This window comes from Vicugna pacos, chromosome 13 (genome assembly GCF_048564905.1).
Source record: "Vicugna pacos chromosome 13, VicPac4, whole genome shotgun sequence".
Lineage (NCBI taxonomy): Eukaryota > Metazoa > Chordata > Mammalia > Artiodactyla > Camelidae > Vicugna > Vicugna pacos.
Genome location: NC_132999.1, coordinates 28,398,126 through 28,421,593, shown reverse-complemented (window position 1 = coordinate 28,421,593; position 23,468 = coordinate 28,398,126). Strand labels below are relative to the sequence as shown.

At 42.6% G+C, this 23,468-nt stretch overlaps 1 protein-coding gene across 4 annotated transcripts in view; it reads right to left on the bottom strand.

The window, feature by feature from the left end:
* The window catches only part of YIPF1 (Yip1 domain family member 1), a 28,857-nt gene extending 11,760 nt beyond the window's left edge, over positions 1 to 17,097 (bottom strand). For 3 of the 4 annotated variants that reach the window (XM_072974411.1, XM_006200511.4, XM_031684284.2), the window contains exons 1-8: positions 16,945 to 17,097; positions 16,134 to 16,213; positions 12,081 to 12,244; positions 8,790 to 8,870; positions 8,433 to 8,520; positions 6,416 to 6,532; positions 3,191 to 3,357; positions 2,656 to 2,838 (exon numbers count right to left, since the gene is read on the bottom strand). In XM_072974411.1, the coding sequence (XP_072830512.1) occupies positions 2,656 to 2,838; positions 3,191 to 3,357; positions 6,416 to 6,532; positions 8,433 to 8,520; positions 8,790 to 8,870; positions 12,081 to 12,244; positions 16,134 to 16,164 (831 nt within the window). In that variant the 5' untranslated portion in view covers positions 16,165 to 16,213; positions 16,945 to 17,097. Of the gene's footprint in view, positions 1 to 2,655; positions 2,839 to 3,190; positions 3,358 to 6,415; positions 6,533 to 8,432; positions 8,521 to 8,789; positions 8,871 to 12,080; positions 12,245 to 16,133; positions 16,214 to 16,400; positions 16,472 to 16,944 lie in introns of all 4 variants that reach the window. The other variant, XM_072974412.1, reaches the window with a different exon arrangement.
* Positions 17,098 to 23,468: the final 6,371 nt, after the last annotated feature.

Below are 23,468 nucleotides of genomic sequence, written 5' to 3'. Positions count from 1 at the left end.
GAGCAGGGGCAGGGGGCCCCTCCAGTCGGCTTGCAGGTGCACTAAGCCAAGGAGCCCCCAGGATGCAGGGATGAAGACTCTCTTCCAGGCTCCTGGAGGAAACCCTTATCAGACAGAATGAACCAAGAGGCCCAGGTTCTAAACGTGGTGCTGCTAGTAACTCACACTGTGACTTTGGACAAGTCTTATCTGTAAAATGAAAGGATTGGAAAAAGAATTTTTTTATATATTCCTATAATTTCTAAGTTATATTTCTATGATTAATTCCACAAACACTAGGACAGAGACCCTCTACTAGCGGCAGTAACCACCTCAAACACAGGCTGGTACATCTCCAAACATGCTGGACACGGATGCACCCTCTAGTGCCTCCTTAGTCATCCCTGCCAGGTGTGTTCCAGGACCAGCATAGAGATGGGGTACAGGTACAGGCGCCGAGGGGCCCTCAGCAGGTGCAGGGCTGCCATAGGCTTCACTGCACTAAGGCAAAAGCACCAATACGTGTTCCCCAAGAGGGAGTGAGAAGGCCAAGCTGTCTGGTTCAGCCACTGTTGCTCAGCTCAAATAACTCCCCTGCCATTTCCTCTCCCTGCCTTTCCAATGATAATAACTGTACGTACCATTCATTCTCACAATAGTAAGATGCTTACTTTTTCTAAATGAGGAGGTGAACTAACAGAAGCAGGGAGTGATGGAGCTGAGACTAGAACTCAACTCCTAACATCTGCTTCTGCCTTCTTGCATCGTGCATCTCCTCGGGAAGAGAAAGGAGGAGGCAAACTCCAGTGGGGAGCAAAACCCCAGGCATAGTAGGGCCCTGGTGAAACAGACAGTTCTTTCCTCGAGAAGAGGAAACTGTGCCTCCCATTGCAGGTCCTACACCTGCAATGACCTCCGGCTCCACCATCCAACTGGCCCCGCTCCTCTGAGCCCCTTAGAACTGAACAGAACAAGGTCTTACCTCCTGCCTCCTTCTCTCCTCCAACTTCTCAACAAGGTATAATATATATATGTGGGTAAGAAGTTCAGGAGGGAGCTGGGAAGACACCAGGGAGAGGCACCAGTGAAAGGGCATTGTCTCTAGCGTTGTGACCTGGGACTGCTGTTACTGGGGCACAAGGAGGAACAGGCAGCAGAGTGGCCCTGACAGCTTCTGATGATACACAGCTCTTTGAATAATTTCTTTACATCTGAAGAAACTGTCACAGTATATGAGGGGCTTTCACAGCCATTTCATTGAGTCTCACAAAACCCCCGAAACATCAATCCCCCTGACATGAGGAAACCAGGTGCTGAGAGCTATGTCACCAGCCCAGGCTCTCAGGGCTAAGCAGTTCCAGCCCCGTACATTTTCTACTTCATCGTCATGCGCTTGTTTAGAAAGTTCCTGAGTAGCAAGATGGGCAGGTAAACCCTAACTTCAGTGTCATTTACCCCCAAAGGGAGTAGTGGGCATAAGAGGTCAAAGAGCCCGGCCCCAGGTACCAAGTGAAATGAGTTAATGATAATAGCAAGATACCTCCCTGCTCCATAGCCCAATTTGCCCTGCTCCTCTCCACCCTCTACAGAGCTGAACAGGGCAATGCCTTGTCTCCTGCCTCCTTCTCTTCACCAACTTCTCAAACAGGTATATAATAGGACAAAAACTCAAAAGAGAGATGGGAAGATGCCAGTGAGAGGTGTTACAGTGAGTGAGTTAGTTATGACGAAAAGAACACTAACTCAGCACACAGAAGGGTCAAAAGAGGGTCAGAGCAGCATTTCTAGGGATCAGCCCAGAGATTCCAAGTGCCAAACATTAAGAGTGTCACTCTGCTGAGTCCTGTGTCTCAAGGGGTTAAAGCTTAGGCACATGTAAAAGGCATGGCAACTAGGTCTGTGTTTCAGAACTAGGCAAAGACAAAAACTGTTTTAAATGTTGTTCATCTTAAAAATAACTCCTTTTCCTATTTTGACTTCATTCTCACCTATGAAATACTAATTTCAAAACTCTTTCTACTTATGTGCAGAAAACCAGCAAAGCCATCCAGGGGGGGAACTCCACCAGCCCTCACTCCCCAGCCCCACGTGTAGACACTCATCCATCCCTACTTACTCCAGCCAGACACTAAATCTCAACCAAACTTCAGAAATTAGGTAAAGTCAGAGACAATCAAATTCTCATGACTTCACTACTTCTCATCTAGAAGAGTCTATTTAAAATGATATTTATTTCATGGAGCCTTTTTTTTTTCAAGTACGTGTTGCTTGGTATCACTTTTGTTTTGTTTGTGGAGGAAGGGTAATTAGGTTTATTTATTTATTTATCTTTTTATTTTATTTTATTTTAAATGGAGGTACTGGGGGAGTGGTATAGCTCAGTGGTAGAGCCCGTGCCTAACATGCATGAGGTCCTGGGTTCAGTCCCCAGTACCGCCATTAAAATAAACAAATAAGTAAATAAATGTAATTATTTCTCCCTCCAAAAAAACCAAATAAATGGAGGTACTGGGGATAGAACCCAGGACCTCGTGCATGCCAAGCATGGGATCCACCACTGAGCTATATCCCTCTCCACCATGGAGCCAGTTTTTAAACAACCATTGTGTCTAACAGCTTGAAGTCTTAGCATCTGCATCTAAAGTGCACCAGAAGAGCATGGGAAGGAGACCATACCAAGCAGCCCACAGAAAGCAGCATGTGAAGCAACACAATTGTCACAACGGTGGCCAACGCGATGCGTCGGTTGTCCTCACGAACAGCTGGCCAAAATGTCATTGCCAAGACAGAGCCTGAGATGCCCAGGGCAATCGTGACTAGAATCCAACGGACGGCTTTCTGGGGGATGATCCACAGTATCTGAAAGAAAAGGAGGGCAGGAAGGGTTTGGGGGAGGCATTCAGAGAGGCATCTGTTCATTCCAGGCCGGTGAATTCATAAGGGCCCAGGAGCCAGTCAGCAGCTGAGCCTTCACTGCACTCTGGTGTCCCAGGACTGCCTGGAGAAATGCAACCAGCAGTGTGCAGATGGAAGAGAACGCTTTCCCAACAAAGGGCTGGAGATCCAAGGAAGGATGTGGCTAAACTTCTAAATTCAAGGGGTGTTTCTCAGGCATGCATTGGTGTTAGGTTGGAAGTAGTGACACTGGTTGAATTTTCCACCACCAATTTTCCAAGAACAGGGCCTCACTCAGAATAAGCGTGGTACTTACTGCCGTGGGAATGTAAATGAAGAGTGAATAGCCATAGACGCACACGATCTCCAAAAATGAATAGGAGACGATGTTCATGACTTTGCTGTTTCTCCACACGAGGAAACCCCAGAGTGCGAGAGGAACCAGCCAGGCATAGGCATAGATGATTGTGGCTGCGATGGACACTGAGGGCCAGAAGACACAAGTTTTAATCCCACCATGCCTTTAACACACTGTCACGGCACTTCCATACCTAATACCTACCAGACTTACTCCCTAACATGTCCATCTGCCTCACTGGATCGGGGGATCGTATCTTCCTGGTCTTCACAGCCACTGAGCCCGGCTGGTACCATTCCCAGCATGCAGTAGGCACTCTGTAAGTGTGCTGACTCGATGCACCTTTAGCATCTGTCTTTGTGGTGACGACAGCAGTCTGTCCTATAGTTTTCGCAATTCACTTAATAACTAACAACTAACTGGTATTAAACAACTGAATGATGCAAATGAAATACTTCCGAGGGCCACACTACAAGTGTTCAAATATACTGAGCATTTCAATCAAATAAAAGCCAACTATTCCCTTGGAAGAACATGTCCTCTTTCCTAATATAACAAGAGCTGACACTGATTCCTTTAGCAAATTTATTAAAATGCCCTGGGTACAGATTAAACTTGCTCTGCATGCTATTTAGAGTTCCTTCTGTCTCTAAAATAAAGAGTTCCAGCTCATTGATGAACTGCTTAGAATATTCTCCAGTTCCACTTTCTTCTTTAAATAATTCTGTCTCTGTGGTAGAAATGCTACTTAGCGGTTCTCAGAACAGCAATGTTCAGTAATATTACGGTCCCTCCCTCCTCCTCCTTCAACAGCAGTGGGCCCTGGAGGATTTGTGCTCCGTCTTCTAGAGTGGAGGGTCATAAAGTGTGGCTCAGCCCACGGCACCAGCCCTACCGACGTGAAAATCAGCAGGTGATTCACTAAACACTCTTGGCAAGAACAAAGGCACTGCTAGTAATTACAGTCAGACTCTGGTTAAGATATGTGATTGTCCAAAACATTTTCAGCTCCCAGAGCAGTTTTTTTCACATTGGGAACTCCCTCATTAAGCCAAATGTAATTTTGCTGATATACTGTCTTTTTCTTGGGTAACTAAAGGAAGGGGAAGGGAACTGCTACCATGGCTACAGCCATCCACTGGGTGTCACACGTTACACTGAGTGCTTTCCTGAGAGGTAACATTGGATAATAGTCAGAGCTGCAGACTCTCTATGCAGACTCCATGGATTCTAATCCTAGCTCTGCCATTTATAGCTGAGTAAACCTGGGTCATGAGTCACTTAACCTTCTTGCCTTGGTTTCCTCATCTGTGAAATGGGAATAATAATGGCATATTACTTTATAAGATTATGAGAGTTAAATGAGTAAAAAAACAGGTTTATTTAGAATACTGATTAATAAATAATAAATGTCCAATCAAGAATGAGCTTTTAATATTGCTAGCTGATATATAAATACATTATTTCATATAATCTGTATCTTCATTTTAAAGATGAGGAAACAGGTTCAGAGAGCTAAGTGGTTTGGTCAAGGTCAAATAATTAATAAGTGATGGAAGTCGGATCTGACCTTGGATGTGTGACCTATCTTCTTTACATAAAATGGAAAAATGTTTATTGATTGAGTCAATGTCTTTCTTACTGGTACATACATCCCATGATTCCCTGATACTGGGATGCCCAGCTGGACAGGATAAGAGCAGACAAAGGCAACCCCTACCCCCACCCCATGCTCCCACACCCTCAGGCGGTGTGATTCACTCCTCTGTCAATAAACCTACACATACCTCTGATATAGAAATTAACACATACCATTTATTACAGCAATATCTACTTATCTGGCCTTCTTTATTTAACCATTGAGCTACGTGAAGGCAGACTTGATAGCTCATGGATAACATTTATTGAATTAAATTTAAACCAAGGTCACTTGATAAATGGAGTTGGGACTGAATCCAGGTCTGACTTCATAATGGAGAAGGAGAAGAAGGGAAAATGGTCATGGAAGGTAGAGGGGAGGAAAAGAAGGCAGGCTACATAGACACACACACACGCACAGATAAATGCATACCTCCACATACACACGTATATGTGTACATACATATACTGCAATAGTTAATTTTACTGAACTCTTTTTGTACATGGCAGTATACTAACCTCTTTACATGTATCACCTTTTTATTCCTATAGTAGACCTATAATATAGGTATTCTTATTCCCATTTCACTAATAAGGAATCTGAGGCCAAGAGAGATGAAATAATTTGCCCAACAAGGTAGTCAATGGTGGAGCTGGAGCCTGAAGCCAGTGGCCTGGTTCTGGAGCCCAGGCCCTGACACAGCCTCTCAGCAGGAGAGCAGGCAGGGAGGGAGGGAGACTGGGAGGGAGAGTGGAGAAAGCGGCACAGGTCAATCTCCTGCAGAGCCAAACACCTTCACTTTGGGGTGGCTGTCATCTGCAAGTCCCTAAAAGCTGTTTTTTGTTTTTGTTTTTCTCTGACTATCCAATACGGCCACAAGAGAGAAATTTTTCAAACAAAAATGTCATCCACGAGCCCATCACCGGGACACGTTCATTTCTGCACTTCCCTTTCTATGCCCTGACCATTTGAAGACTTCTCTTTAACAAAGTTGCTAACAGCACTGGCAGAAGTTTGGATTACCAGTTTTTCACGTTGCTCTTGGTGCTTCATAATTAGTGGCTACAGACCCAGCTAGCTGAGTCATCATGCCTCCAATAACAATGCCCCTATTGTTTCCAACATTTGGATAATGGAAATAATGCTGCAATAGAGAGTTTCATGCACAGTGCTTTTACTTATTTTGTACATTTTTCTTTGGATAAATTTTGATTGCTGTTGGACCTTGCCTTAGTTTTCCAAAAGAGTATACGGAGTCACAGTATTGCGAATGTGCTTAATGCCTCTGAACTGCATGCACACTTAAAAATGGTTAAAATGATACATTTTAGGTTCTATATATTTTACCACAATAAATAATAAAAAGACTACATGGATTTATACAGATGGATAGTTAATTTTGAGACGGTAGGTATGTTTGAACCCTTAAATACAGACAGCAAGGGCTGCAGGACCTACAGACAGGGGTCCAAGAGCTCAGTGGGTAAAAGGAACTCACGGTTACCAATTGACAGCATTCCAAATGAGTCAAGCCATTCACCAACCTTTTCGGAATTCGGGCACATAATGGTATGTCTTCTCTCCCAGATGGATTAAGAAGTTGGAAAGATTCCCACTAATTGCTATGGCAAAGACCAGTGTGGCACATATCCAAAAGGGGCCTGCAAAAGAAACCAGAAAATTCAGACGAGAAAATAAAGAATCAGTTTTTAGACTCTTATAGGGTAGTTTCTTGTCTCCCTCACCCTATTCATGTAAGCAAGGGGAAAATGAATTTTAGATAAAATGAGTACTCGTTTAAGTGGGAATTTTCTTTTTTAAAGGGTCAAGCATACAACTCAGTAATTAGCTGCCTTCAAGACGGAGGGGATTGAAATGCACAGACCAAACACCTTCCACAATTAGGTGAATGAAGACACTGACTTGTTTATAGCTCCTTTTATTGGAGGATCATCCAAAAAAATTCACAGACATTTTGTTAAACCTTCATTATCAGGATACAGGAAGCAAAGGTTACTTCTGTTATGTAAGTGCCAAATGTTGTTGCCAGAGAAAAATAATGTAAATCACATAGGTCCTTCTGCTGTCTAAACGGAATAGTTAGAGCAAGCAGAACACTTTAGCAAATAGTTAATTTAATCTAACAAATCACAACAGGGTGTGTGTGTATGTTCAAGGTTTTACTTATTTTTTTCCTCAGTGTTCAAAGGCACAAAAGGGAATCTAGAGAAAAGTAAACTTCCTTCCCTCCCTGTTCCCTAGCTACACACTTTCCTCCTGAGCTCACCACTGTAACCAGTTTCTGGTGAATCCTGCCAGAGGTTCCTTTCTTTCTTTTTTTTTAAAATTTAAGTATAGTCAATTACAATGTGCCACTTTCTGGTATGCAGCATAATGTCCCAGTCATACATACATACTGCCAGAGATTTCTGTACAAATATAAGCAAATGCCTATTTGCTTAGAGTAGTTTGTATCTCCTAATCCCCTATCCCTGCCTGGCCCCTCCTCCCTTCCCTCTCCCCACTGGTAACTGCTAGTTTGTTCTCTAAATCTCTGAGTCGGTTGCTTTGTTTTATTCACTAGTTTGTCTTATTTTTTGGATTCCACCTATAAGTGATATCATATAGTATTTGTTTCTCTAGCTGACTTATTTTACTTAGCATAATGCCCTCCAAGTCCATCTACGCTGTTGTAAGTGGGACTTCCACCTTTTTAGTTTGACAACTCTCAGCCTCCGTTTCCTCATACGGAAAACAGGGATAATAGCACTTAATTTATAGCCTTGTTGAAAGAGTGTATGGAGGGATTGGCACATAGTAGATTTTCATGAATTCCTTTTCCTCTTATAATCAACATGGATAATTGCTCTAATACTCCACGTTTAGGACTGAGCAGATATATATTGCTGAACCCCACTGAGCATCAGCTTCCCTAATTGAAAACCAGAGATAATAATACCTACCCCAAAGGCTGTTGCAAGAATGAAATGCACTCATGCACACCAAGTCTTTGGTAGAGCACCTGCACACAGAGGCACTCAGAGCCACTGGCTCTCTTCTCCCTTCAAACACAGCGGCCACCGCTGTCGGAGCCCTTTCCCTCAGGAGCAATGTGTGGACCTTTGACCCTTTCTCAGACAGCAGGGAGGTCAGAATAAGAGGCATCCCCTGGCCCATCCTCTTGCAGAAGTCCAAGGGAAGGCCAGCCTGTCTGAGGGCAGAGCTGGAACTCAGCACATCAACGCGTAAGTGTGAGACTGTCTCCTCCACGCTCACCCCTAACACCAACTCCTCTAAAATGAAAATCAACAATCTCCCCTTACACAGAGTGACCTAATCTGCCTCCAGTTTGTGATGTCGTTTGAAGACTATACTACTTGTGAATATATAATTGCATTTTCTCCAAAATTCTTTGCAAGGGTTGCTACTGAAGCTCAGAAGAATCAAATAAAATGCTGCATGTCCTGCGAACGGTGCACTTCTCCAACTTTCCAGGCAATCTGCACACTCACCTGAGTTCAGCTGGGACATGGAAAAGAATCAAAACGGCACAACACGTACCATAGAGATCTGGATTGCTGCGGATATATAACCTCACAAAGTTTTTTCCTGGTATTGGCAAAAGAGACCCTTTTATTCTGTCAAAGACCTGGAAAACAGCATAGCAGTAAGTCTACTGAAGATTTTTTTTAAAAGTTTAATAAATTTAACTACTATAAAATTGAAACTCATTTATTAGAGCTTTAATTATTGATTTAGTATTTTTATTATTTTATTTAGTGTTTTCAAATGCTAACAACCTTTTACTTTTGAAGACTATATCCAGTAACAAAAGCTTTCACATTACTTGATTGTTTAACTATAGAAGAAACAGGTCTCCACTACACATCCAAGGAAAAGGGAAATTGGTTGACAAACCTGGTAAGTGTCTACATCAAAGAATGTTTGGTAGTATTCAAACGTCCAGAAGGGGGAGCTTTTCTTCTGTCCAGCAAGTAGCTGTCAGAGGTAAAAGAAAACATAATGAACACAGAAGTAATTTCCTTATTCTAACTACCCAGAGAGAGAGAGGGTCTAATACAAAATCAAGATGTATGAAAAACCAAACTTTTTTGCCCTCATCATTCAATTTTGCCATAGCCCCGCCTAATTCTCAGCTTGACATAAAACAAGCATCAGTTCTGAAGCCACACCAAAAGGGGTTAAATCCTGGTCCCTCTAGTAGGGCATGCCTTCATCAAATCACTAGACTCATCTCAGTCTTTCTATCCAAAAAGTATAGCTAACAAGAGCTACCTGATAGGCTTACAGGTAGGATTAGCTTAATTATTGTGTACAATAACATATATATGTGTGTGCACACACACACAAACTTATACCTACAGAAGGCAGTCAGCCCTCCTTCAGCCCCTCAACATCCTCACTGCTATCACCACCTGACTTCTCGAAAATCTGATATACTGACCCACCCTAAAGTACGAAAACCTTAAACCATACTGCTCTGACAAAAGAACCCAAATTTCAATTTAGAAGAGGCACACTAGGAGGGCCATGTCTGCCCCAAGAGCACGGCTCTTTCCAGCCGAATGCATGCCCCATGCCAGGAATTGTGAGTGCCATCTTCAGATATCTGAAGAGGATTCATACAGAAAAAGTAAAGATGGACCCTGAGGAGCTATGCAGGACCAGGGAAGGTACTACGGGCAGGTATTTTGTATTCATTATAAAGGAAGATTTTCCACAATTAAAGTTGTCCAGCAGTGGCAGTGGCTGCTTTACATGGTAATGAGCAGCCTGCTCCTGGAGGTATTCAAGTGCTGTTGTTCCTTCTTTCTTTTTTTTTTTTTAAATTTATTTTTGCTTATTTGGGGGGGTAATTAGGTTTTTTTGTTTCTTTGTTTTAGAGAAAGTAGTAGGAATTGAAAGCAGGACCTTGTGCAGAGGAGGTACTGGGAATCGACCCCAGGACCTTGTGCATGCTAAGTGTGTGCTTTACCACTTGAGCTATACCCTCCCCGCCAAGTGCTGTCTTTCTGACATACCTTGAACAGCATTAATCTCTTGGGAGGGCAACTGAAATAGAGGAAACTGAAGGTTCTTTCCAACTCTAACACTGCAAGACATTGAACACCTGAGACTCATGTTCCATAAGCTAAGTCAAGGAATTCTGTTACTGTCATAGAATATTGGTAAACTCCTCCAGATTCCCAGACAACACTGAGCTAATGGATACACTTTGATGCCTACTGTTGCTCAGTGTGATGATTAATTTTATGTGTCGACTTGCCTGGGCCATGGTGCCCAGGTGTTTGGTTAAACATTGTTCTAGATGTTTCTGTGAGGGTGTTCTTGGATGAGCTTTACATTTAAATTGGTGGACTTGAGTAAAGCAGATTGTACCTCCATAATGTGGGTGGGCCACAGCCAATCAGGTGAAGGCCTGACTAGCACCAAAGGCTGACCTCCTGAGCAACAGAGACTTCAGCTGACTGCCTTCAGACCTCATCTGCAACATCAGCTCTCCCTGGTTCCACAGCAAAATGCCTTTGGACTCAAAGTCTGTTTCCCTAATCTCTAGCCTGCCAGCATCCTCCATCAGATTTTGGCCTTGCCAAGCATCCATGATCATGCAAACCGATGTTAAAAAAATGAACCTCTTTCTTTACATATACACATTCTATTGATCGATTTCTCTAGAGAATCCTAATGAATACACTCAGCTATCCTAAAAATTATTCCTATATCCTGGGGGTGCCAACAACTTTAACAAGCATTTAACATATACTAGCTCTAGTACAGAGGGACTCAGATTGTCTCAGTTTAAAGTTCCATTTGCACCTGCCAGTTGTGTGCCCTGGGGCAAGTCACTTAAACTCTGTGGCTCCGGTTTCTCTTTTGTAAAATGAAGATAAGAATAGTTTCTTGCATATAGTGTTGTTTTGATAATTAAATGAGATGATCCAAGTAAGGAACTTTAAGTGGTATCTAGCAGCTATTAAACACTGAACAAATATTACCTATTGTGATAATAATGATGACAACAGTCAACATAGTATTTCTTCTATTCCAGATGAGGAAATCCAGGCTTAGGGAAGTTAACGTACCTGACCTAAGGCCACAGAGCTATTACTCCTGGCCACACCAGGATTCAAACCCAGGCTTCTAATTCTGAACTCTTGCCACAAGATCTAGTCTATAATGGTATTTAATTTGGCATAAATTTTGGTACCTATTTTGATATTTCATGGAGTACCACAAAGAGCACTTGGCACTCCACTATTTCATAAGCCTGTGAACACACTGCTATAAATTGAGCACTCCTCTAGTGAATTATAATCATGTCATGATCCATTTATAAAGTATTACTAGAAATACTATTTTTCTGGAACACACCAGCAGTGCACATGAAAGTAAATCTTTGTGATCAAAAACAGCTCTGATATTCAAAATGCAATCAGATGCCAAAACCTAGAACTCTGTATAGAATTTCCCCTCTCCCTCCTTCACCCCTTTACCACCAAGTCCTACTCAGCCCATCCCCTAAACACCTGTGTTCAGCTCTACTTCAGGCTTCATCCCTTCTAGTCTAGACCACTTCAGCAGTCTCCTACCTGGTCTTCTGGCCTCCAGTCCATCTCCCTTCAATTTACACTCCACAGGGCCACTATATCTTAAACATCTTTACACATATATGGCCATATTGTTTAAAATATTTCAATGGCTCCCAATAGTTTTCAGAATACAATTCATACTCATTGGGTTGAGTCCTTGCCTATTTGTAAGCCTCATTTCCTGTCTCCACCTATATTTTGCTCCCAGTGTATATGAAGATGGGAGACGTGCTGTCTGTACCATGTTCTTTCCTGTCTCTGTGACTTTACCAAAACTGTTCCCCTTGCCTAGATCACCTTTCCTCACCTTCCTCCCTGGTTATGTTCTATTCTTTCATCAAGATTCAGTTTAAGTGTCACTACTTCCAGGAAGCCTTCTGTAAGCCTGTTCCCCTGCTCCCACAATCCCAGTATGCTCCCCTTGGATAACAACAGTCCGTTTGTTGCCTGTTTCTCCCCCAAGACAGAGGCCACACATGATTTACCTTTGTGTTGTCACTGCTTGGCACTCTACCTGGCACACAGGAGACAGTGAATAAATGCATGAACAAGGTTTGTTAAAAGTTAAAAGAAAACAATTTCAAAGGCAAGTTCAAACCTCAGTTTTGTCAGAGTCATCATTTCCTAGTAACTCATCATCCTCTTCTCTTCCTGAGCCTCTTGGGGGTCCTGGCTGATGTTTTGGGGTTTCACCAGGATCCTCGATGCTTATTGTAGTGGCATCTGGGTTTGCTGCTAGAGAAGTGGTTGCATCACCAAATTCTGAAACCAGTTAGAGCACAAGGGCATCAGGGACCTTACCCACACTGGAAATGGTCTACTTTTAATTTAGAGACAAGCTGTTACAGTCTCAGCTGGCTTCAGACCCTATGAGACAAATGGCGAAAGGCTCTGAAAAAAATCTCATCTAAAAATCAAGCTGACATAGAAAAACGAGTATGAAGACAACAGGATTTGAAGTCAGACCTGGATTTAGTCCTGGCTCAGTTACTTACTAAGTATTCAAGCTTGAGTGTGTAACTTAAGCTCTATAAGCGTCAGTGTTCTAATCTTCACAATGGAGAGAATAATATTTATTTTAAGGAATTTTGGGAGGTTAGGAATATTATTACCTAAGTAAAGTCCTTAGCAGAGTGCCTAGCCCATAGCAAGTAACCAATCTAACCTGCTCTTCTTTGAATCAAGTTAAAAAAAAATTTAATGGAAGTTATTTTTTACAATAAGTCCCATGTAATCACTATAGAGAATATGGGGATGAAAATGAAAGTAGAAACCACAGACTGAAAAATCACTCTCAGTCCCACCCACATAAAGGCAAACACTGTTAACTTTTGGTATATTTCCTTTTTTCTATATAGTAAGATTCATACCAGTGATGGTCATTTATTCATTTAACAAGAATTCACTGTATGTCTACAATGTGCCAAGTACTGATTGAAGATGTGATAGTACCATGTAAACAATTTTGTATCCTGCTTTGTCTACTGGGGATTATATAAGAATTTTTTCATATTATATTAGTCTTTACAATGATCGTTACGTGGCTACACAATAGTCCTATGGCTGGGGATAGGGAGAGTAGGACAGAGACACCACCGTAAGTTAACACAATTATTCCACTATTACTGGATGTTTGGGGTGTTGCTCACTTTTCCTTAGTACAAAGAACACTGGGAGGCATATCTGTGTAGAGACAGCTTTTTGGGTTATTGCCTTAGCATGAACACTATCCATGCGATCACTAGGTCACAGGGTGCAAATCATTTTTAAGGCTCTGGAGCCATATTGCTAAACTGCTCTCCAAAAGAACCTCACCTGGGCATGTCCACAGGGAATGACTGTGAATTCCTGTCTCTGGGCATCCTAACAAACTTTATTTAGCTGCTCTGAGATAAAATTCAGGGCAGCTCTGGAATCTGGCAGGACTAAGGCAGGGTAACAGCAGGGCCCTGTTATTACACTGCAAGCATGGCAGCAGGATGGGGCTCCTGGATTGCCTTTCAGCCCTGCACATGGTTTTGTGGAGAGAACTAAAGTGACTGAAATTAATGAGGTGGCTGATATGTAGCAATTACTCAAGCTTCATTCAGTCTCCAATGTTTTGGTTGTTAAAGCAGCATGAGGCTCTGGAGTGAGATGGGCCTTTAAGATAAGACTCTAGCACTCCATGACCTTGGGCAAATTACTCCATATCTCTGAGTCTCTGTTTCTTCAGCTATAAAATATAGATAATACATATCTCACAAAGAGATTCTGAGAGTGATATGAGATAATAATAAATATTGTAATTGCTATAATTTATTGACTAGATAGGACACTGACATTTAAAAAGATGGCTATAGCTTTGCCTGGGAATCAGGCCAAGGATGATTTACTTGTCTCATATTTAAAAAGCAGTAGTTTACCAGGGAGAAGGGTATTCCAGAAGGAGGAACAGAGAGTGTCACTTTAGAGGCACCAGGTCCAAAGAGGTTCAAGCAGGATGATAACTCATCTAGTTGACAGGATTAGGAAAGGCTACTTGGAGATGCTGAGAAGATGAGAAGGATGGCCAGAAGCAGTGGGATCGCATTTCATGCAAAGGTAATGGGATGAGCAAGACCCAGAAGACAGAAAATGTGTCCTGGGTTTGAGGAACATCAGATGGCATAGTTTGATTGCAATGAAGAACGTGTGTACCTCTCACAGGATGACTGTTCACACATTCTGCTCTATATTAGTTATTCTTGTCCATCTCAGCTCCTTGAGGGCAAGATTGGTGTGTTTCTTATTTCTGTCACCAACATTATCTGCTTCTATATCCTGGCATATCCTATGTTGTTCCTTTCCTGACACAATGTCTCCCACCTGCAGAGTCCCTCCACTTTTTCATCTAACACTACCATCCTTCCTCGGAGAAGCCTTCAATGACCCCCACAGCATCCTGTGTTCTTTTCTAAAGAGCAAAGTCTTTTCACATAGTTTACAAATTCCTGTGTGATTTGGCTCCTGCCTCCTCTCTAATCTCACCTTGTGACAGCCTCCCCCACCATCTGTGCTCTGGTACACAGGCCTTCTTTTAATTCCTTGGGAAAAAAATGAAACAAACTTCCTCCCTCCTCAGGTACTCGGCACGTGCTGTTCTCTACACTCGAACTTTCTTGCACTGTACTCCTAGATAGGATGACCAAGGAAGGCCTCTGGAACGAAGTGAGATTTGAACAGAGAGAAGGAACAAGCCATGTGGTTATCTGGAGTAAGACGTCCCAAACAGAAGGATGGCACCAAAGCTCTAAGCTTCGAGTACCTGGTGTCTAGAAGGGACAGTGATGAGGTCCATGTGGGCAGGTGGAGAGAAAGGGCTAGAGTAGCAGATAAAAGCAGAGGCAGTGGAGGGCCCACCATGTGGGCAGGTGGAGAGAAAGGGCTAGAGTAGCAGATAAAAGCAGAGGCAGTGGAGGGCACCCAAAAAGGGCTCTGCCTTCCACTCCTAGTGAGATGGGAGCCACTGGAAGGTTTTGAAGGAATGACATGATCTTATAGTTTTAAAAGACTACTCTGGTTGCAAAATACAGACTGTAGCGGGGGCAAGAGTGGATGCAGGAAGACCAGAAGGAAGGTCAGAGCTATAATTCAGACATGAGGTGATGGTGACATTGAGCATGGTGGGAAAGTGGTAGATGTGGTGAGAAGTGATCAGATGCTGGATGTATTCTGAAGCTGGAGCTGACAATATTTGCTGGTGAAGTGGATTTCTCTTTAAACATCATATCTCTTCCTTAGATAATATTAAGATACTGTAGGTTGTGAACGTAGGATGCCTGGGTTCAAATCCTGCTTTACCACTTATTATAACCTTTAGGCAAATGACTTAACTTTTCTGTGCCTCAGTTTCCTGATTGGTAAAATAGAATAAAATAACTATTTCATAAAGCTGACATAAGGATTAAATGAGTTAATATTTGTAGAAGCACTTAGAACAGGGTCCCTATCACTCATTTAGTAAGGGCAATGCATGTGTTTACAAGACAAACGAGCATTCATCAGTCCTTAGTCTAGGTCAGGCTCTGGGTTATAAGTTACCAACTTTTCTGCCAGCACTTTCATAGTTTGTAGACATATATTTAAGTGATCATTTAACAAACGAATGTCTCCCTCACTAGACTGAAAGCTTCATAAGGGAAGAAACTGACTGTTCACTCTTCTACCCTGATAACTAGAACAACTGCCTGGTTCATGGTCACCATCATGGGATACCTACTGAATCAGTGAAGGAATGACCTGATCACATTTCATCATAATTATCCTTTCACACTTTTATCTGCTCCAGCTGTGTAAAAAACTTCCCCTTTATCTTTTATCTCCTGTGTCTAGTAGAGTTCTAAACACAAAATAAGTGCTCAATAAATGTGCTGAACTAAAGCAGGAACTCTATAAACACCTTCTGTAATCACTACATTAAATTTATGTTGTTACCAATCTTAAGACGGGGTATTTGGCAAGAAAGAACAGCTGATGTGGACACATGGAATAACCTGAGTCCGGCAAACATTCCTTTACCAAGATGTCCGAAACAATCTTCTTTAATATATGTGCCAGTATAGCAATGGATATCTGTTGCTGTGACTGCAGAAATCACTGATCATAAAAGGTGGGCACCCAACTGATGTACCTTCAAACTGCAAGTCATCTACAGCTGCCATTCAGCCAATGGGTCTTCTCCCAATTATCAGGAAGAAAATTTGCAAAGGTCTAGAAAGGAAAAACAAATAAACTTCATTGGATACCATAACCAAATATCTGCAAACAAATCTTATTTCAGCATTTAAAATGGTACTGCTTTCCCTTGCCTCCTTTTTTTTTAGTGGGATTTGATACATTTATATAAAGATAACCATTTAGCGTCAGATATCATGAAAACTGTCATAAAGAAACTAACCTGAGGGGTGGGAGTCCATTGGTTCCATCCGAGCTCACTCACTGTGCGACTGTTTAAGGGCCAAATGTAGCCTGGCGATGGAAGCACGGGGAAGGAGAGGCTGGGAGTTGAGAGGTGGCTGAGGGCAGTGAATAGCAAAGGCAGTTCAGCCTAGCCAGTGGTTAAGGGCACAGGCTCTGGGGTCAGACAGATCTGGGTGTGACTCCCGATTCTGCTGCTTCTCGCTGTGTGCCTATGAGCTCCTTAGGGCCTCAGTTTCCTTATCTGTAAAATGGGTTCATACTCGTACCTACTCACATGGTGTTGGGTGCCATTAAATGAGACAGTGAGTGTAAGGCGCTTAGTGCATAGCCAAGCAGTTAGTAGGCGCTGGAGTGATAGGGACCCTGCAGCCTGGGGCACCCTGAGCCCAGGATGGTCTAGGAAAGAGCTGCCCAAGAAGCGGAGGCAGTGTTTTAGGAGAAGCTGGGCTGCGGCGGCCGAGTGCCAGGAGATCCCGGGCTCCCTCAGTCCCGGGCCGACCTCGCAGACCCAGCTGCCTCACCTCGCGGGGCTCGGCGTCCAGCTGGTCCGGTCCCGGGAGGCCTCGGGCCTCAGGTTCTCCACGCAGGTTCTGGCCCAGACCAGTTGCCGGAAACCGGAGATCCGGGGGGCAGAACTTCACCACCTCCTCCGGGCAGAGCCCCGCCTCCTTAAAGAGACAGCGGCTCTCGAAGACGCTGCTTCCGGGGACCTCAGCGGGCAGCGGCATCCCGAGCTCGCTCCCTACGCCGCCCCTCCTGAGGGCGAGGCTCCAGCTCTTAAAGAGACAGGCGCCGCCCAGTGGAGCGGCGGGGACGCAGAGAGGGTCTGCCTTTTCTCGCCTCTCTCCGGCGGGTGGGGCGCAGAGAATTCTCTAGAGAGTTTGTTTATACCTTTTGTTATTGAAATATAAACTAGCGTAACGAAAGAGGATTGTGAAAAGGAAAAAAAAAGTCATCAATTTCATTCATTTTTGGCCATTAAAATTTAATTAACCAGAGAGGGAGTGAACGAATCAATAATTTTCTGAGTTTGTGAATGATGATATCTGTTAGTAGGGACACCCCCGTAAGTCTGGTAGTTTGTTCCTTCACTCCCACTACGGGCTTCTTTATGCCCTCGGGGCGGTGAGGGGCGGGTAGGCATTGGCTTCCTCCCTGTGCCACCTTGACTACAGCAGGGGTTCAGTAAACAAGGGTGCCGTTGCACTGTGTGACCTGGTGAGAAACGTTTTGCCCTGCCTCCAGTCTTTGGTTAACATCTACACATCCTCCGAGATTTCAGTACCATTTCCTCCTCGTAGGGAAAGCCTGCCTTCGCCTCCCAGGACTCCCTTTGCTCCTGTAGTCTCCTGTGTTAACGTCGTATTCTTCGCCCATCTTTGCCGGCCTGTGAGTGCTTCCGAGGAGACGGATCAGGAATAGGGCCGCCCAGGGCCGGGCCCACAATAGTTGCTCACTGAAGGCTAATCGTACAGTGATCAATTTCCGGCTGTTTAAGCAGCATTTGCCAAATTCACTGCCCACCCAAGGTGGAACCTATGACTTAGGCCTCACCACAATGGGCCCTTATAGACAATTGGAATGACTTACATCTGACTCATAATTACACACACACGCACACACATACACACAGAGTGTATTTATTGAATGGAAATCGTAATCAAGCTTTATACATGCAGAATCTCTAATTCTCAGAACAATCTAGCAAACTTGAGGTGATTATCCCCATTTTATAAACAGAAAGCTGAGTTTAGTGTATGTGCAGGGTACTTTGGTTGAATGTGTACCGGGAATGAATTGCAACGCACAAATTCAGGTGTGCTAGTGTATCAACCACTTCCTATGTCTGATGTCAGATCCTCTTCGCTTCACCTGCCACTTTTTTCACCACCATTCATCTTATTCTGGCTTCATCAGGTATAACCCAGGTGAGCTTCACCTCAAGTCCATACCTCAGGCTTCTCACTTTCTGCATCAGGGTTTGTGTCTTGATACCTTGGGATTATGGGACTGCTGGGATGGTTCAGCACCGGGGCAGGTGCAACCCAGAAGTGCAGAAGTGGGGAGTGGTTAATGCCTCATGGGACAAATCTTTGACCAATGGAGTCAACAACTGATGAATACCTGCTTCTCTCTTTTTCCCCTCAGATAGACTCTCCTCAGGTATTTCTTACAGCTTTCAAACTGTCTTGCAGGATCAAACAACCAAATGCCTTTGGAAGTAGTCAATTTGATAGTGCATCCTTGCAATGGCTCTCCTTCCTTCCCTGCTTTACAGCTCCCATCCTTCACTCCTGATCCTTGAACTCACACTTGCCAATAAAGTACTCACATGAGATGAGGAACCCACACTAAGGCATGTTGGTACCAAGAATGGTCCCAGAGAGTAGCCCGCAGGATGGATTTTGGAACTGGACTGCTCATCAGTCAGATGGCAACAACAACCCCATTGCTAGTGATAAGTGTGTAGGTGTTGGGGGGAGGTGATAACACCCAGACTATATATTTCTCCTCTTGGAAACAGAACTGAAAGTTATACTGATATATTAATTATAATGATATGTAAGTTTTGGCTCAAAATGAGACAGGAATCAAAGATAACTATACTGGTTTAACTAAAACAGTGATTCTCAACAGGGGACTATTTTGCTCCCAGGGGATACTTGGCAATGCCTGAAGACATTTTTGATTGTCACAACTTGTGGGGCACTATGGGCCGGGGAGCTTCTAAACTTCCTACAATATGCAAAATAGGGGTAGGGGAATAGCTCAGTGGTAGAGAACATGCTTAGTGTGCACCAGGTCCTGGGCTCAATCCCCAGTACTGTCATAAAAATAAACAAATAAAAATAAAATAAAGACAAATAATTGTTTTTAAAATGTTAAAAAAAATAAAAAGAAAGTCCCTACAATATGCAAGATAGCTCCTCAAAACAAAGAATTATCTAGTCCAAAACGTCAGTGCTATCAAGGTTGAAAAACTCTGAGCTCAAATGTTCAGATTTCCTTAACTTATCTGCCAAATATAGAAGGGAAGGTGAGTCCATCTGATGATACTAATTAGACCTCTACTGCCATGGGGGGAAATGAGCTGATGAGAGATAGAACCCACCCCACCCCACCTAGAGAGAATGGGGGAAGAACGAGGAGGGAAGGGAAGCCAAGGAACAAGCCTTGTTTTGATGGACAGGGATGGGGTGGGGTGGGGGATGAAGGGGACAGTCTGAAAAGCATGAGCCTTGGATAGATGCTGCATGTGATTCTGCCGGAATCCTCTGGCTTTCTGCAGAGAAGAAAGCTGGCAACCACACAGCTGAGCCACGCTCCAGAAAGTGTCTCCAACACCCCCTGAGTGACACCCATCCCAGGGAGAAGGCTGTTGGCGCTGTGGGAGCATCTCACCCTGGCTCCGGGGGTTGCAAATGAGGGATGGGCAGTAGGTACTGCTTTACTCTTTTCCTTTTGGAGTCTCTAACAAACAAGCCTCTTTTCTTTTTTTTTTTTTTTAATGTGTCTTCTAGTGTTAAGGGCCAAGGTTGTTTGAAACCCAAATGTGGGGCCAGAGCCATCCTGCAACAAACAGGACACAAAATTCATGTATGCTATATCCCGCCAAAATTATAAAATTTGTAGGCAAACCACATACATTTTAAAAGACAAAACAGGAGACTTCAAAGACTTTGAAAACTGAGTGGGCTAGTCTCAGATACTCAGCAGTTACAGGTATTTGACAAGACAAGGTTGAGAAGTGTGACGTCGGGCCCTTTCCCTTAGCTCGGCCTGCATTCTGTTCATGCCCTGTCTGGTAGAAGGAGGTTAAGTGATTTGGCCTTGGTCATTTAGTGAGTGGAGCCAGGCCAGTGGTGTGCTAGAATGTGTTCAGTGAGAGCTGGTTGTCAAATTTTCAGGAATTCTGTGAGCCAGTTATTGCAACCTAGCCATTATTAAAAATTAAATTATATCAATTTACAATTAAGTAAATTTTATTAACAATTAAATAACTTATATTAACAATAGAGGTAATCATATTCAAAACATCACTTCCTCAATATTGCCCTACATTTCACTATCATCTGTGCTCTTGAGATGATGCCTGTTTTTACACACACAGTGTGCTTCTGAGGGCCTCTTCCCAACTCCACAAACACAGTGACATCACTTTGGTAGCTTAAAATCAGCAATTTGAAATTATTTACAACACAGAAATTAGAAAATGCTACATGTCTAGGGTTGATTTTTTTGCTTTGTTTGCTGTCTGGACTAAGGCTGACAATCTTTTTCTATAAAGGCCAGAATAGTAAATACTTTTAGCTTTGTGGACCACAGAGTCTGTTGCAACTAGTCAACTCTGCTGTTGTAGTACAAAAGCAGAAATAGGCAAATGTATAAATGAATGGGCTGTGGTCCAATAAAACTTTATTTACAGAAATAGGCAGAGGGCCAGATTTGGCCCATAAGCCACGGTTTGCTGACCCCTGATCTAGGTTTAAGAAAATGATGAAGAAAATATTAAAGTGCAGATTAAATATAAAAGTATGTGTTATGACTATAGTTGTAGTATTGTGAATAACACAAAAAATTGAGGCAGTATTCTTTCAGTATTCAAAAACAAGTTCCTCACATCATGAACAAATAGTGAAATTTTGACACATATCTTCATTTTTTCACTTTCATCTTCCTCCTTAACTTAAAGGAAAATTATTAACCAACATTCATGTCCAAACTATCCTGTTCAGCAATTGCAAACATAGGTGAGCTACAGAAGCAAGAGTTTGGCAAAAATCAGTGAAAGCATCCTATAAGAATCAACTGGCTATGTGGAATTTGCAATAAGGAATATTGGGTATTTTACTATTCTTGTAAATTGTTTACTGCATAACCTGTATAGCAGTAAAATGTATAATAAACTTACATATGGATATAGGTATATATTTTTCTCCTCAGAGACCCAGTGACAATCTAGGAGAAAAGCTAGATAACCTTGAATTTGGTGATGACTTTTAGATAAAACACCAAAGTCACAATTCATGAAAAAAGAGTTAAGTTGGACTTCATTAAAATTAAAAACTTCTGCTCTGAAAAAAACATGGTCAAGAGACTGAGAAGACAAGCTACAGACAGGGAGAAAATATTTTGCAAAAGACATAGCTGATGGAGGACTATTGTCTAAAGTAAACAAAGAGCTCTTAAAACTCAATAACGAAAAAATGAACAATCTGATTTTAAAATGAGCAAAAGACTGGAACAGACATTTCACCAAAGAAAATATACAGATGGCAAATAAATATATAAAAAGATGCTCAACAACATATGTCATTAGGGAACTGCAAATTAAAACAAATGAGATACCACTACATACTTCTTCAAATGGCCAAAATTCAGAACACAGACTATATCAAACACTGGTGAGGACGTGGAACAACAGGAACTCTTATTCCATGATGATGGAAATATAAAATGGTGCATCCAGTTTGGAAGATAATTTGGCAATTTCTTACAACACTAATCATACTCTTACCATGAGATCCAGGATTTGTGTTCTTTGGTATTTACTCAAATGGGTTGAAAACTTAAGTCCATGAAAAAACACAGATGTTTATGGCAGCTGTCTTAGTCCATTCAGGCTGCAGAATATAACAGAATACCATAGACTGGCTAGATTATAAACAACAGAAATTTACTTCTCACAGTTTTGGAGGCTGGGAAGTCCAAGATCAAGGTACCAGTAGGTTCAGTGTCTAGTGAGTGTTCACTTCCTAGTGTCTAGATAGCCATCTTGTTGCATCCTTACACAGTGAAGGGGCAAGGGCTCTCTCTGGGGTCTCTCTTATAAGGGCACTAATCCTATTCATTAGGGCTCCACCCTAACTACCTAATCACCTCACGAAGACCTCACTTCCAAATACCATCCTTAGGGATTATGTTTCAATATATGAATTTGGGGGGGGACACAAACATTGAGTCTATAGCAGCAGCTTTATTCATAACTGCCAAAATTTGGAAGCAACCAAGATGTTCTTCAGTAGGTGAATAGATAAATAAACTATGGTACATCCAGACAATGGAATATTATTCAAAGCTAAAAAGAAATAAGCTATCAGTTCATGAGAAGACATGGAGGTTTCTTAAATGCATATTACTAAGTGAAAAAAGCCAATCTGAAATGGCTACATACTGTATGATTCTGACTGTATGATACTCTGAAAAGGTAAAACTATGGGAATATCAAAAAGATGAATGGTTACCAGGGGAGAGGGAGGGATGAACAGGTGGAGCACAGATGATTTTAGGGCAAGACTACCCTTTAAGATACCATAATGGTGGACGCATACCTTACAGATTTGTCAAAACCCACAGATTGTATAATACCAAGACTGAACTCTATGTAAACTATGGAATTTTAGTGACAATGATTTGTTAATGCAGGTTCATCAATTGTAACAGATGCACCACTCTGGTGGGATACGGATAGTGTGGGAGGCTGTGCATGTGTTGGGGCAGGAGGTACATGGGAACTCCCTGTACTTTTTGCTTAATTTGGCTGTGAACCTAAAACTGCTTGCGGGGGGGGGGGGGAAGCCTACTTAAAACAAACAGATGACAATAAGAAAAAACAAGTGAAACGAGGGATCTAGGATTGCTTTGTACCTGGCATATATACACAAGGGGTTATTACAGCTTGAAGAGACAGGTGCTTGTCCTTTGGGGACCCAGCAGGTGGCATTTACATTGAGATGCTCAGAAACAGAACATCTTTTGGAGCTGTTTTTTCTTTCTCTAAATAAGGTCAGTGTGCTAGAGGCCACGACTGACACCTTTTTGAAGGTGGCAGCTACTTTCATGTCATCCTTCCCTCTATCCGAACACACAGGTATGTAAATGCCTTGGGGAAGGGGGTGCACTTTAAAGCTTTGTGAATTACCTCCTTAGAGATTATTAACAGAACTGGCCTGAGGCCACTTCCACTCTCTGGATCTCAGTTTTCTGGCTTAAAAACGAAAGTGGTTTTAGATGTTTTCTAAACCTCTTTCCAGCTCTGAGCTTC